General features: G+C 37.9%; 1 protein-coding gene across 1 annotated transcript; it reads right to left on the reverse strand.

The window, feature by feature from the left end:
- Positions 1 to 811: 811 nt before the first annotated feature.
- Positions 812 to 9,198, reverse strand: LOC145893836 (actin-binding protein WASF3-like). Its single transcript, XM_082982201.1, has 8 exons — positions 8,972 to 9,198; positions 7,671 to 7,832; positions 6,494 to 6,647; positions 6,277 to 6,403; positions 5,633 to 5,793; positions 5,218 to 5,561; positions 3,890 to 4,036; positions 812 to 2,278 (listed from the first exon to the last, which is right to left on the reverse strand). The coding sequence occupies exons 1-8, from the start codon at positions 9,075 to 9,077 to the stop codon at positions 2,115 to 2,117; spliced, it is 1,365 nt and encodes a 454-aa protein (XP_082838327.1). The 5' UTR covers positions 9,078 to 9,198; the 3' UTR covers positions 812 to 2,114.
- Between the last annotated feature and the right edge of the window lie 4,545 nt (positions 9,199 to 13,743).

The raw sequence follows: 13,743 nt of genomic DNA on the forward strand, positions 1-13,743 counted from the left end.
CATGTTTTCTTAGCTGCTAATGTGTCGTGTAAACACACAGCCGTATAGAAAAGAAGGGGAAAACAATGCGTTGTTCGAGAACAAAACCATAATTAAAGCGATTGAGCGACTGCTTTCCGCACATTACAGGTTACGGTGGTGAATGTGATTAGTCGTGTTGCGATACGATAAAGGATTGCCGGGCGCCAAACACGACGCTTTGATCGACTTGTTTTCATCTACATTTTTGTAGGAACTTTCTTTAGTTTCCAGAAAGTTCTACAATGAGTTGATCAAATTATGCCAAATAACGTTTGAAATTATTACCAATATTGCGTATTTTTTTAATTACGTCCAGTAAACTTTCCAATGGGAGTTTGTTTGTGACATCAGGCGATGGTCAACCAGACGACTTGCCCAAGTCGCGACAAAATAAAAAAATGAGTTGTTTAAAACACGAAGATGCATTTGTTGTTAATTTATGCAGGTTAAGGATTATTCTGACAATGTTGCAAAACGTAACTGATTCAAGTTAACAAAAATGCAGAATTTCGTAACAGCGGATTTCTACAACAGCATTACAATTGCATTATTGTTTCTCGCAACCTTTCGCAATTCCATTTAATTCATCTATTGAAACCTAACTAACGTAATCATGTTGTTTGCACACGTGGCACCGATCAGCCAATCAGCGTTAACAATGAATTTTAGAACTGCCATGTGACACAAGCCTAACGAAGCGTTCAGGTAATGAACGTGGTGGTATTATACAGCTCCAACCTGCACCTTCCCTGTAGTATTTTTGGCTGCAATTATACCTTGGAACAATTAATCACGTTGTTAATAATTGAGTGTTATTCACCACGGCGTACAGCGTGACATAATGAAAGCAGTCCGAGTAATGCAGCGCAGGAAGGCGATTAAAAAAGAAACGAAATAATTTCGCTAATCACCGAACAAACGATACTTACGCAATTATAAAAGCGAACAACGGGTTAAAGAAGAACGGTGGAGCGTGCAGCAAATCTGTCCGTGTTGATATTGCGAAACAACGCAACGATTCGAGGGGCAGAAGGTTAGTGCGATCCAAATGTACTTGGCATAATGGGCAACTCTCGATATAATAAAAAGGTAATACAGAAAGTTTCGTCCATCGCCTTTTTATAAGTGCGAACACACGTGGCTCCTGTTGGCAGGGGTAGCACCATTTACACCCGAAACGCACTGGATCTGTCAAACTTTCAAACTTACTTTAACAGTTTTTTTTTTAATTTTAGCAGCAAATTAGTCTTTTTTTGTGAGAAAGCGTTAAGAATATAATATTGCCACCACACAAGTGGGCGTATTTTTTGTTCGTTTTTCAAGCAAAAAAGTATTTTCTTTCAGTGACGGAAGCAATTGCGTTGCGCCAAAAATTCGACACATAACGATAATTTGAAAAGAAACAAGACAAAAAATCTAACCAAAAAATTGTAAATATCTTTGAAACTTTTCGAGGGAGATTGTGTCTCGCTGCTTTAAAGTTACACAATGCAGTGGTGCCTTTTCACTTCGACAAGCGACATACACGATTATGACGTAATACACGGCAAGCGCGCGAAGAAATTCGACGTGAAAGAACAAACGGTAGAAGAGGAACCGGTAAGTATTTACAGATTTGCTGAAGACGCGTGACTTTTGATGTTTCTAGTTTGAGAGCTATTTATTATGAAATAAAGTAAAGAAAGCCTGGAATAGTTTTTTTGTTATTATTTAACTTGTAATATTTTGAATGTTGGTTTATGTTCACACAAAAATCAACATATACCCAACACCACGTTGTTTTTCGGCAAAAGTTTGATGTTATTCTGGATGTGTTTGTCTTATTATGATAATAAACATGTGACAAGGCAGTTTTCACTTGAATCGGTCAAAAATGTTGGGAAACTGTATCGAAATTAACTGGCGTACACAGAACAATTAAATACAATACACGTGTACGTCCATGTATATATGTATGTGCATGTATGCAAGTACACAGCACACTGGCGGCAACACCTTACGTCTGCCCCGTTTACTGCATTGCGCGAGCGCCGTGACGTCATAGTGGTTGACCCGTTGACCTCGTTACTACGAAAGTCGGGTACTGGTATACGTCAGTCCCAATCGTTGTCGTCATCATCGGAAAACGAGTCAGACTCTGAGTCCGAAAATTCTACTGCTATCCGTCGGGCTAGGATCGATGCTACGTCGTTACCGCCGCCGCTAGACGTCGCTGCTGCCGTCTTCTCGCGCTGTTCCACTTTCTTTAGATTAATGCCTGCAAATGATCATGTGGAAGCATTTAAAGTTTTGCCACTTTAACATATACTCCTATTATATACTACAGCGTTAAAATTAGTCATCCATAACTCCATTTTTTAGTAAAATCCAGTAACATAAACGAAGTATTATTTTGTATCGCATGTGTTTGCTTCAAATTTAGAACCTGAAGATTAAATAAGAACTCTACTAATGCTCACTAGTTTGCACAACACGGAAAGTGAACTACAAACGTGTTAACCGCTATAAACTCATTATATTAAAATAGACGTCAAGGTAAAACTCATGTCCAAACCCATACCAGGCACTAAACTCCGAATTCAGACAAAACATATTTTACGACTGTCACAAGCCGGTGCAGCAATCACACTTAAGGGTAATTGGAGGTACGCACGCGTACTACAGTCATAACTTGGCCAATAAATCACTCGTACCGGTAAAAGCAAATGAGACTTTGGGTTCACTAGCGCCACAAGGCGTGTAATGCATGTAAAACGACGGACACGTGTTCAATGTCCGATGCATAAGGAGTGTCTACAGCAGTGCTTCCTAACCAATGGGTCGCGAAGCTGTTTTAGGTGGGTCGCGAAACATTTCTATATGTTACAGTTTTCTATTAGATCACGTTTGGTCATATCTCATTGTGGGTCGCAAACGCACAATAAAATTTGCATTAAAAAAGTGGGTCGCGAACTGAAAAAGGTTGGGAAGCACTGGTCTAAAGCATCTTAAACAGATTGACACATACCAGCGAACAATCATAAAATTATTTAATATTTGTTCATCCGACCATAACCGAACGCAACGCAGTTGATGTCCGAAAGCTGGGGTGTTTTTACAAGTTTAAACAAAAAAAAAACAAAACAATTTTCTGTCTAATCAGCACAATACGCAGTCGGTAAGCTTAACGAATATATTCTCAGTTAATTCTGTTCACACTTCCAGGTTTGTGTTCACATAAACAATTTGAATAAATATCGTGAGCAATGTGACATTCCTCCCTGCATGTTAACATTCGCACATGGCTGTTGCTAGGAATTTTATGTAATGTGGCATGTTCGAGCACTATTGCAACTAAAACAAGCTTGTTGCGCATTTTTGAACGGAACTTCCACGAAAAATTGTGTTTCTTTCGTACGACAGGAGAGTAATGACGCAGTAGCCACATTTACACCGGAAAGATGACGTAGTAAATGCGTCAATATGTTCCAATAAAAAATTCATATTAAACACAGACATTTTCTCAGGAGAAAATGTACGATCCATTAGGTAACACAGTTGTCGTTCGTAGATATTATACCCCATGTGACAAAAAATTTTAAAGATTCGCGTGACAGAAATGTAATCGGGTCCAAAATTTTAGCTTCAGAAACGATTTTTTTGCGGAGTCCATTGTTTCAAATACATAGATGTAATATAGCTTTGTCTTTGTTAACTAAGTTACCTTGTGCGTAGTCGTGTGAAATTACAACGAAAATGTGACAGAGCGTGAATTCAGTAATTTTTTAATCCTACCCGAAAAGACAGGCCCGACTCCCAACTACATCACGTGTTAAATAAACACACAACCGTAATGTGACCACGTTAAAAAAACAGGTAAGTAACGTACCATCTCTTATGGCCAATAGGAGATTGCTTCGGTCGTCTTGAACGGGGGCCACGGGTTCTTCTCTTTGCTTGAGCGTAACCTTTTGCAGAGCGTTCGCAAGGCCGCTGGATGCAGGCGGGGAAGGTGCGTTAGGTGGAGGTGGAGGGACTGAGGAATAAATTAATTTCATGATGTAATCCTTAAACTCATGAAAAAGTGTCTGTGTTTTTATCACGTGGTATGTAGGCAACACACAAAGATGAAAAATTGAGTTTGATTATTTTCAGATACAAACAATGAAATTCACCTAATTTAGAAACATGTAATCTGTGCTAGTATTCAGAAAAGAACACAAACATCATAAAAGTTTCTTAAAACAATAGTGCCAATACACCGGAAAAGAGCTATTTGACCTCAAGTTGCGCAACTAACGATATGTAGGTAAATTAAAATGCAGTGCATTGACGCTGAGTGTGATTGTCAGTACTGTGCTTTTACCTAACTGTAAACGCATGGTGTGTCTCTTATCAATAAAACAAATTGGAACACGATATGACTAAAAGCAAAACCGACTTGCGAAATACCATTTCTGAGAAATATCCGCAGGGCGTTGCAGCTATTGTTGCGTGGCTGACCAAGCGTTAGTCATTGTGAGTTTACGCTAATGTGCTGTACAGCGTATGAAAAATAAGGCACACCAGGAATCGGTTTAGTTTAAACGTTGGTCACTTTATGAAGCAGTCAACTTACTCCTAGCACATTCCTACAATCCCATTTTCCCTGCGCAAATAATAAATGACAGAATAGGGAACTTTCGTTTTGTAATAAAACGGGCAAATAAATTTAACTTCCAACTAACTTTCGTTTTGTTCTGTTGGTTGTGCGGTGACTTCAGCAACCACTGAATGTTAATAACGTATAGATGTACGATTTGAAATACAGTTGGAAGTCATGAGCTAAGTGAACTGCTGCAGTTGACTGTCAAACTCAAGGCCAGCAACCGCAATGATTCACTGACGCCATGAATTCCGCCGATAGTTAATTGAAATCAAATCATATTGCCAACAAGCCTCGTTGATTACCGAACCACTGGTAATGCCTTCCATAATTCGTTTGAAAGCAACTTGAGCCCAGTTTGATTTTATGTTGAAACTTTTTTTAGTATTCGTGTGCAGTTTTCACGGCCATACAGAACATAGCTGTTACAACGGCCAATATGTTGTGCAAATGGTGATGTTCAATAATGCAAAACTGAAAATCTAATTTTGCAACTCTGTGAACTATACCATAAAATTTACAACAACATGTCATTTAAAACAAAAACAATTTTAATTTTGCTTTAAAAATACCTGCTCCAGGCGGGGGTGGAGGGGGAATTCCCACAGGTGCCGGCGGCGGAGGTGGAACCCCAATCCCATTCATGGCTGGCGGAGGAGGTGGGATATTGGAATTAGGTGGGGGTAGGTTTAGTTCTGGGTAATCGGGTATTCCCCCATTCATTGTTGGAGGTGCAGGGGGTGCTGGAAGGTGGTTGACAGATGGTGGAGGGGGTGTGGGGTACTCAGATGCAACATAGTCAACCCCTGGGGGTGGGGGTATGGTGCTCTGAATGTCATGGTAAGGTACATCGGGTGGAGGTGGCATATGATTGTAGTCCGTCTGTGTATCTGACTGGGGACTTGGTGAGTGGGAACTGAAGAAAGAACATATTATAAACCAAACCTATCGCGGAACACGTAACTATCTAAACAACAGACAGCATACTTTGTTACGTCATTAGATACAGGCATGGGTTGAGACACAGGTTGAGGTTTTGTCGTATCAGCAAATTCCACTCCTCCTTTCATTTGTTGTGCTTTTAATTTAGATTTGGGGATTGCCATTTTTACTTTGTTTTTCTCCCTGTAGTTGGGGTTCGCTCGCTTCTGCAAAGAAAAAGTCGTTGTAGAGAAACAAAAGTCATCATGACTAGCTTTTAGTCTAAGCTGCTATTTCCAATTAAAAAAAAGTGGATGTAACCAACTTGCTATATATCTTCGTTAAGTAAAATGTATGTTTTCAAAAATTTAAAATATGAGTAAGAAAGGCTCAACAAAAACGACTGATTGTGACCCGCTACAAAGGTCAGTTTGCTTGGTCTGAATAATGAGTCACAGAGAAACAGACCAGGAAGCAAAAGCAAACAGTTACTCTGGCATTTGCCAGTGTAAAATAACATGAAGTGTCTAATAGCAATTCCATCACAACTTTTGACAAATTGTTGTGTAACAATTAAAAACATTTTGTATGGTAGTTTCTGGTGTGTATGTCAAACACAGAACTACAAAGTATTTATTTTATAATTGAATGTACTGAAGGTGTCATTAATTTAAGTGCATAAATGTATTAGATGCAGTTTTTGCACATGCCTCTTTTTTTCGTTGCTCTCTTCGCTTTTCTTTAGCATCTCGCATTTCTTTTTGCATCGCATCACGCCACAAATTGAAAAAGTAATCAGGATCGGTGTAAATTTTAAGTGCATCTCGTCCATCATCCCTTTGCAATAATATATATTTTACAAGTTGTAATACACAGCAAAGTCAACATTTTAGTATCATCATAGCCTCTCACAACATACATACATACCTAAACTGGTTGAGTTCTTGCAGTGGGGGAGGTTTGTTTGCTCTGTTATAAGTGGATATAAGAGTTTGAGGAAGTGATTCCCGTGACACAACTTGCTGGTCAGTGATACCACTGGACTGAAAAGCTTTCCTCATGTTTATGTCATGCAAGGAAACTGCAACAACACAGCAGTGGGATGAAGATGAATTGACGGTTGAAATAATCTTGGCATTGGACAGTTAAAACTTGACGTTAGAAAGGTAAAATACATTAATTTTTAAACAAAACTGTCCGAAGAAGTTCACAAAAAATTGCAACACTGACTGAGAACCAAAAATATCAAACAATTATTGTAAACTTACAATGGCATGTAGGATAATGATTCACAGAATCCTATGATTACTTTGTATGACTTTACAGAATTTTTCGCCACAACACAAACATATTCTTTAGGTACTAGTAGCATTGGATGTCAATAGTATTGGTAGTATACAGAGGAATTATATTTGTATCATATGTAAAAAAAACTGCAGTAAAGATATATGCAGGCATTAAGTCACGCCCACATGTGTGAGAATAGCACTCTTCCCCTCTCAACGCAAAATCCAAAAATACATTCTCTTGCATGGCGCATATATATAAATATATATGTATATACATTATGAAACTAAATATCAATCAGAATAAGTTTATGACATAGATAGGGCAACTGCACAGATATAATAGTATGGGATTACATTTTTAGACATTGGGTTGACACATATCCACTTAGATTTGAAACTTGTTTGTTCAAACATACACATGTATATATACAGGGAAGTGCGCGCTGGAAAAGTTACACTGCAAACACTGTGGGTTTGCACAAGACATTCTCTATCGGAGCACACCTACGTATTTAGCACTCATCATACAGTGCACTGATTGAGCTTCATTAGCTTCATATATATTGTTGTAGGTATCAAATCTATGCAACAACTCATGGTGAAGCATAAATAGGAAATATATATAGTGGTATTATTTTTGGCATAGGTCACAATCACATTACAAGATGCATTTTCTAAAGCCAACCATTGAACAAGGTAATGTCACAGTATACATGATACCATACCCACATGTATAACAACAACTTAATGGTAATTGGCTACGACATAAATGGTACGGCTAAAATGGCAAGATTTGCATGCACATGTTTACCAACCTTCTTCCACTGTTGAGTCAAGTTGTGTGACCTTCACAGATAGGTTGTCAATGCGGTCTTGTAATCTACTTGCTCTTGAGTAGAAGGAGTTGGCCTCCGTAAAAAGCTCTCCGAATACATCTTCAGCATGCATTGATAATGATGACAGTTGAAAAATTACACCTGAAAACATATTATGTGGAAGTTTTAAAGATGCTACGCAACCTGATAATATAAATTTAGGTTTTAACTGTTTTGTTTTATGTATACACAGCTAAATTCCTTTCTATTGTATTGTACAAATAAAAAAAGATAACCTTGGATTGAAGAACTAACACAATAACTTCTTTTCTACAAAAAATTGAGGGAATTCAGCGCACCCGATCATTAAAGTATAAAGGGAGTAGTACTCAATAAGAATTAAATTGAAAGTTTCGAGCACAAGCCTAACAAAGCTAAACCTAATCAGAGTACAATGTTGTCTAATAAAATATTTAAGGACTAGGATTTAAGCACCATGAATATTTCATAGCACCTGGAAAAACTCAACCCTGTTTACGATTTGTAAGTGCCAGCTAACTTTTGTTCCACATGCACATCAAGGGTTTGGGAAAAATAAATAATTCGTCACAAAAATAAAACTTATGGGCATGGGAAAATCTTCGGAAAACCATAAGTTTACCTATCCATTACCCAACATTTTTCTTCAAGATAAAATTTAAATATTGTATATACATGGTAGTTTTTTGGTAACAATGCAGTAATGCTTAATGTCTTACTACAATCTTTCTTTTTTAAAACTTACATGCAGCGATGGATCGGACACAAAAATGTTATTGCTTCTTTGATAAACACAACTGGCTTTAACTGCCTTTTTAAATAAAATATCTTTAGTCATATACAAGCAAATATCTTAACAAAACCAAAAAAACAAATATGTATAACTACATGAATTGTAAGGTTAACTTCATTCATCCAATACTAAGGAAAAATTATGCACTGAAAAGAAAACAAACCATCATTCTCCACTGGAATAATAAAAGGCTGCACAAGGTAATTCACATATATACTCTCCCAACAGCTTTCTAACCAGGAAAAAAAACTACATGGATTCTGGAGCACAGATGTGCTCTCACTCTGTCTCAAACATTTTCTCTGTTGCTGTCTGTGCAACTGGCAAGAAAACAATATGCACCGTGGAAGGATATCAATAATTAAAAACCAGTTAACTAACCACAGATAACCAGAAAACACCTGTGAGGGTGCATAAATAGATAAATTATTGTTAATATGTTTTTCATAGTTTTAGATCTTTATTTTACCTGACAGGGTGTTATTGGTGACACATTCCAATTCATTTTTGATGTTGTTTGGAATTGTGTCCCTGCATAGGGATGATGGTGATACGCTTCGTTTCACAAGGGGCATGGTCACATTCTACAGTCCACAACCATTCCAACAACTTTTAAACAAAAAGAATGGAGCTTTGCTCCCTTAAAAATTGCAGTTGCACAAATTGACAGTTTTGCCTAATCCCTAAATATTTACAAAAAGGAATAAATTCGTTTGGTGACAAATTTTCCTGCATTGTACAAACAGAAAATCCTATACATTATAAGGATCTTAACCGACAAGACTGCAAGCTGAAGCTAACTAATGATTGTTCGAGTATTGATATCAATCAAGTCAATTGCAAATCTGTTGTGGAAACCAGTTGATTTATCTGTATCCAAAACAGGTCAGACATAAATGATTGCATGTGCTTGCACATTTGTAAAAAATATAATAATTATTGACAATTTAAATGGCAAAAAATACTTGTAACAAATATAAACTTTTGCAGCACATATAAACTGGTTGCTTATTGGTAGTGATTAGTTAATGTTAATGTAACAGCATATATTTATTTTTACCATGGAAAAATATTTGCTTCATTAGAAAGGCCAGTAATAGATATATTAATGTTTTCTTGCAATACTTTATTCAACTACATTTTCTTAATGGTCACATGTTTGTAAAAATATGTCAACTTTCTGGCAATCAAGATAATAATTAATGAATGTATTTCAAGAAACATAAACATCAGTATCATGTATAATGAATTACTCTGCAGATGGTCAGCCGTTGTGCATAAAAAGTGCATGTAAAGCACCTTGCAATGAATGACAACATTTCTACATACACTAATTCAAAATATTATTATTTATTCCACTTTAATACGGTCGAACATATTGTTATGCTCCTTCGACTGTGAATGTTTCAAGTCATCAACAGCCGTAACTGAGAAAGGGGCGTAACAATTACACTTGTTTCACGTTTCCGTTAAGTCAGCGTCAGATTAAGTACTGTCGCAACACAGTAGGCCTACATAACAAGGAAGATAGCAACCTGTCCATGGCAGCAGGCTTATCCACAAAACATGACAAACAATTTTTAGCACAATTACAACGGTCACAAATTTGTTGTACAACAAATACAATCAAATTTAATGTAAAAAATAAACGTTAATGCGCCAACCGCCTTTCTCCCGTTGTTTCTGGATACACCCAGCGCTGTAATCATAGAAATCAAACCTTAATTGTTATCGCTCCATTTGAAGTTATAAATTTATCAATTTAATTTATTTTCGAACAAAACAACCAATTCTTCAATCAATGAAACACAGAACATGACCCCTTAAACAATGACAAAAAACAAAACGTTCGGTGCAGTCGAGACCATGCGTTGTTTATCAGAGAATAACGTTTGCCGCAAGGTGGCAGTCCATCGCAGTGGGTTAACATCGTCTAGGCGCCCTACACACATAACGAAGAGGAAACCTGATTGAATTTTGGCGTCTTAACTACTGTGTTACACGTTAATTAACTTCTAAACTTTTCAAGGATGTTTCAATCGTATAAGGGACAAGCAGGGCCCTCGAGAGAAAAAAAATTGTCGATGAGAGGACCTTTTTTAATTTAGATCAAATGATGGTAAAACCCAGCCTTTTTACGATAGAAATTCCTTAATTCAAGGGTCCCATTTGTGGTTCATGGGCACCGACTGCACCCCCTCTCGTGTGACCTGGGGTCAAGGACCGATTTAACAATTGCTTCGGTCTTTGTTCGGTCGCAGAAAAACTTTTTGGTGAAATTGGGATCCGAAAACGTTTTTCTCGGAAGCAATGAATTCACCTTCTGTTTTTACTCCCAATTGCGACCAAAAATTTGTCAGAACTGATATGCAATTTTAAATCTGCCCTACCTTTGTATTGAAACGATATGGATGTTCCTGGTTTGCAAACTAAACATTCTGCTTCCCACTTAGTTCCACTTCTCCTGTAGCACGGATGCATTGCCTGTATTTCATCATTAAATTACATTTTCACTTAGCCGTTTTTGTACCTTTTTGTATCAAAGTTATAACTGCAACGCTAATAACGGCTATAAAGCCGCACAAAGGCAACTGCGTCCTTATTAGATATATTTTCTGTGACGTCATTAAAGAAACATTCGCAACGTTATCTCTGCAAGCTATCATAACTAAGGCGTTTGGGGTTACGATGTTTAAGCACTACCTGCGCTTAATTCAAAGCGCAACTACGGAATGCGCCGAAACTCAAATAAATTTTATTTACGCGAAAAATGCTAAGTAGATGAAAACTAAACATGAAAAAATGGCACGGGCAGCGATAAAATCATAAAGGTTATCGAGTGAGGCGGCTATGTGATGGTGATTTCCCTAACGGGGAATCACTGTCTGCCTTTAAGGGTCCGTACAGGACCTAATACGGGCACCCGGCCGTGCTGGTGTCCAAAGCAAAACCGATTATAACGAGAAAGTAAACTCGGTTCAAAGAACACATCCCTTGATCCTGATCGACAACACGCATGCCTAAGAATTGCTGGCTTATTTCGTTGTAGATCACGTGACGGCTGCGCGATAGGACTTGGGCCTTGCGGGCAGCGATTTAAAATATGTTCCATCGTCCTAATTTTTTTCATTTGCACATTGGGTCTTTTGCCAGGTTCTATTAAAGGAGATTTTCAATAATTCGATCGCTTTTGCAGCGGGATATGGCCTTTGGTAAGTCTTGTGGTTGAAGGTGTGATCACCTGTGTCTTTGTGGAATTTGCATTCAGGTCCCACTGTTCATGATGTAAAGAATACTCTAAAAAAGCGTTTGTTAAATTATCTTCCACCCCGGAGATGTTGGCTGAGTAGCAAGACAGACAGAGATCACTTGTAGATGAGTCGGCAAACGTTGTTCGATGCTGGTTAACTGGTCGTTTGTGTATATACTAAAGAGTTTGGTAGCGAGAACAGAACATCCGGGGGGCCATTGCGCTGGTAAACACAGTATCGCCATTTGATGAGTATGGCAGTATTGCCATAGTTATTGTGGACATATTCATGTGCAGCGCTCCCAAGTCTGAAATGATAATGGATCATACGGCAGTCAATTTTTCATTTCGACGTATGTGGAGTCCGCATTGGAGTTGTTCATAAAATCGTAAAAGCGACAACAACAAAACCCAGCGAGAATAAAAAGAAACAGAAAGTTTTGGAACATGCAGCTTAAATTTCTCAGTTGGTTGTCCCTGAAAGAAGAAAGTGATGTTTGTTTTTGTTATATTTGTATACGAACTATCAACCGGTATCAACCAGCCGGTTGTATTGCATTGTGGTTCAACTGGATCCAAGTAATCCAACTGCATTCTTTTACCAAGTAATACTTGTTTGTGTTCGGTTTAAAAATACGAGCGAAGATTTAACCTTTTACTTTTAATGGTGCAGTTAAAATATATACCACAGTGCCTACTTAAAAACACAACCAGTCGGGTACGCAAAGGGACTTTTTATTGACGTCACCGTATATGATTTCCTGTGAAATTTAACGCTGTCAGTCAGTTATTAATGCAACGGCATGCACATTTTTTCTATGTAAATGCTTATTTTAAGCGGGTCGTTGTACTACTATGATAGTCTCTAGTCAAAGTCGACCCTGAATAACCAATGAGTCTCACAAGCAAACGTTTTTCTCCGACCCGGGGGTCAGCAACAGTCATTTAACGACTTTCGCGAAGCAAAACAAAAGGACACTGCGTCCAATAGCAGTCAGAGCATGAATATCTGTTAAATGTGTTCGACTTAAAAGATAGCGCCCCCGACATGTCTTGCGTCCACTCAAATTTCAGCGTAAATAAATGTCATTTAAGCAAGCGTTTAAATTCGCATCTACTGATGACAGTCAAAAAACAACGCATTTTTGTGCAGTAAAATATATGTACTGTCCACTCACTTGATTTATTTCGTTACTCGCATTTACATTTTTGTCGAAAACAATCGATATGCTTTCTTGGCGGTTGTAAATTCAGTCTCTTCTAAACACCCAATGCGATAACACAATTAACTGATTTCGACGTATACATCTATTCTATTTAGTAATGAAAAGCTCGTCTGGCAAAAGAAAAACTTGTTTGTTCGACGTTTCGGTTGTTATACAACGAACCTTCATCAGGATAATGAAGTAAAAAAACGCACATGGGTTCGCACTTAATGATAAGAGGGAAACCTTCTTTCCACCCGTTTATCGCAATTTGATAAACGGTCTGCACGACATGCCCCCTGGTTGAACGTGATGGTCTTGCGCACCTCGAGGCGCTATGCTTTAGACCTCGGTATCGTCCGGTTGGCGCGCATTTTCTATTAATGGTGTTTCCCCCTCCCCGCTTCTTAGCTTGTGTTGTTTCTTTCGCCCCCTTTTTGCCTTTTGCTTTATGCGCGCGTGACTATTTATCGCCGTGTGGGCGTTTTTTACTTCATTATCCTGATGAAGGTTCGTTGTATAACAACCGAAACGTCCAACAAACAAGTTTTTCTTTTGCCAGACGAGCTTTTCATTACTAAGCTTTCATTTCTTAGCAACATACTATCTATTCTATAATCGCTTGTCCCAAACGTATGAAAGATAAGGTTGATTTCTTTAACCTTTTCAGCATCAATGACGGTCTGTACACAATATTGAAAACTCTAGAGACAACATTTGAGTTTATTGTAAATTGCGTCAAAGACAAAGAAACACCAAAAATTGAGAAATATAGTACAATGCATG

The sequence above is a fragment of the Ascidia mentula genome, chromosome 3 (genome assembly GCF_947561715.1).
Source record: "Ascidia mentula chromosome 3, kaAscMent1.1, whole genome shotgun sequence".
NCBI classification, from domain to species: Eukaryota; Metazoa; Chordata; class Ascidiacea; order Phlebobranchia; family Ascidiidae; genus Ascidia; species Ascidia mentula.

Excerpts from the sequence above, each read along its gene's own strand:
- LOC145893836 (XM_082982201.1), bottom strand. The coding sequence starts at position 9,077 with ATGCCCCTTGTGAAACGAAGCGTATCACCATCATCCCTATGCAGGGAC. Across the intron at positions 6,648-7,670 it reads TGACTCAACAGTGGAAGAAG|TTTCCTTGCATGACATAAAC; the intron begins GTTGGTAAACAT and ends GTGTTGTTGCAG. Across the intron at positions 5,794-6,276 it reads GAGAGCAACGAAAAAAAGAG|AAGCGAGCGAACCCCAACTA; the intron begins GCATGTGCAAAA and ends TTTTCTTTGCAG.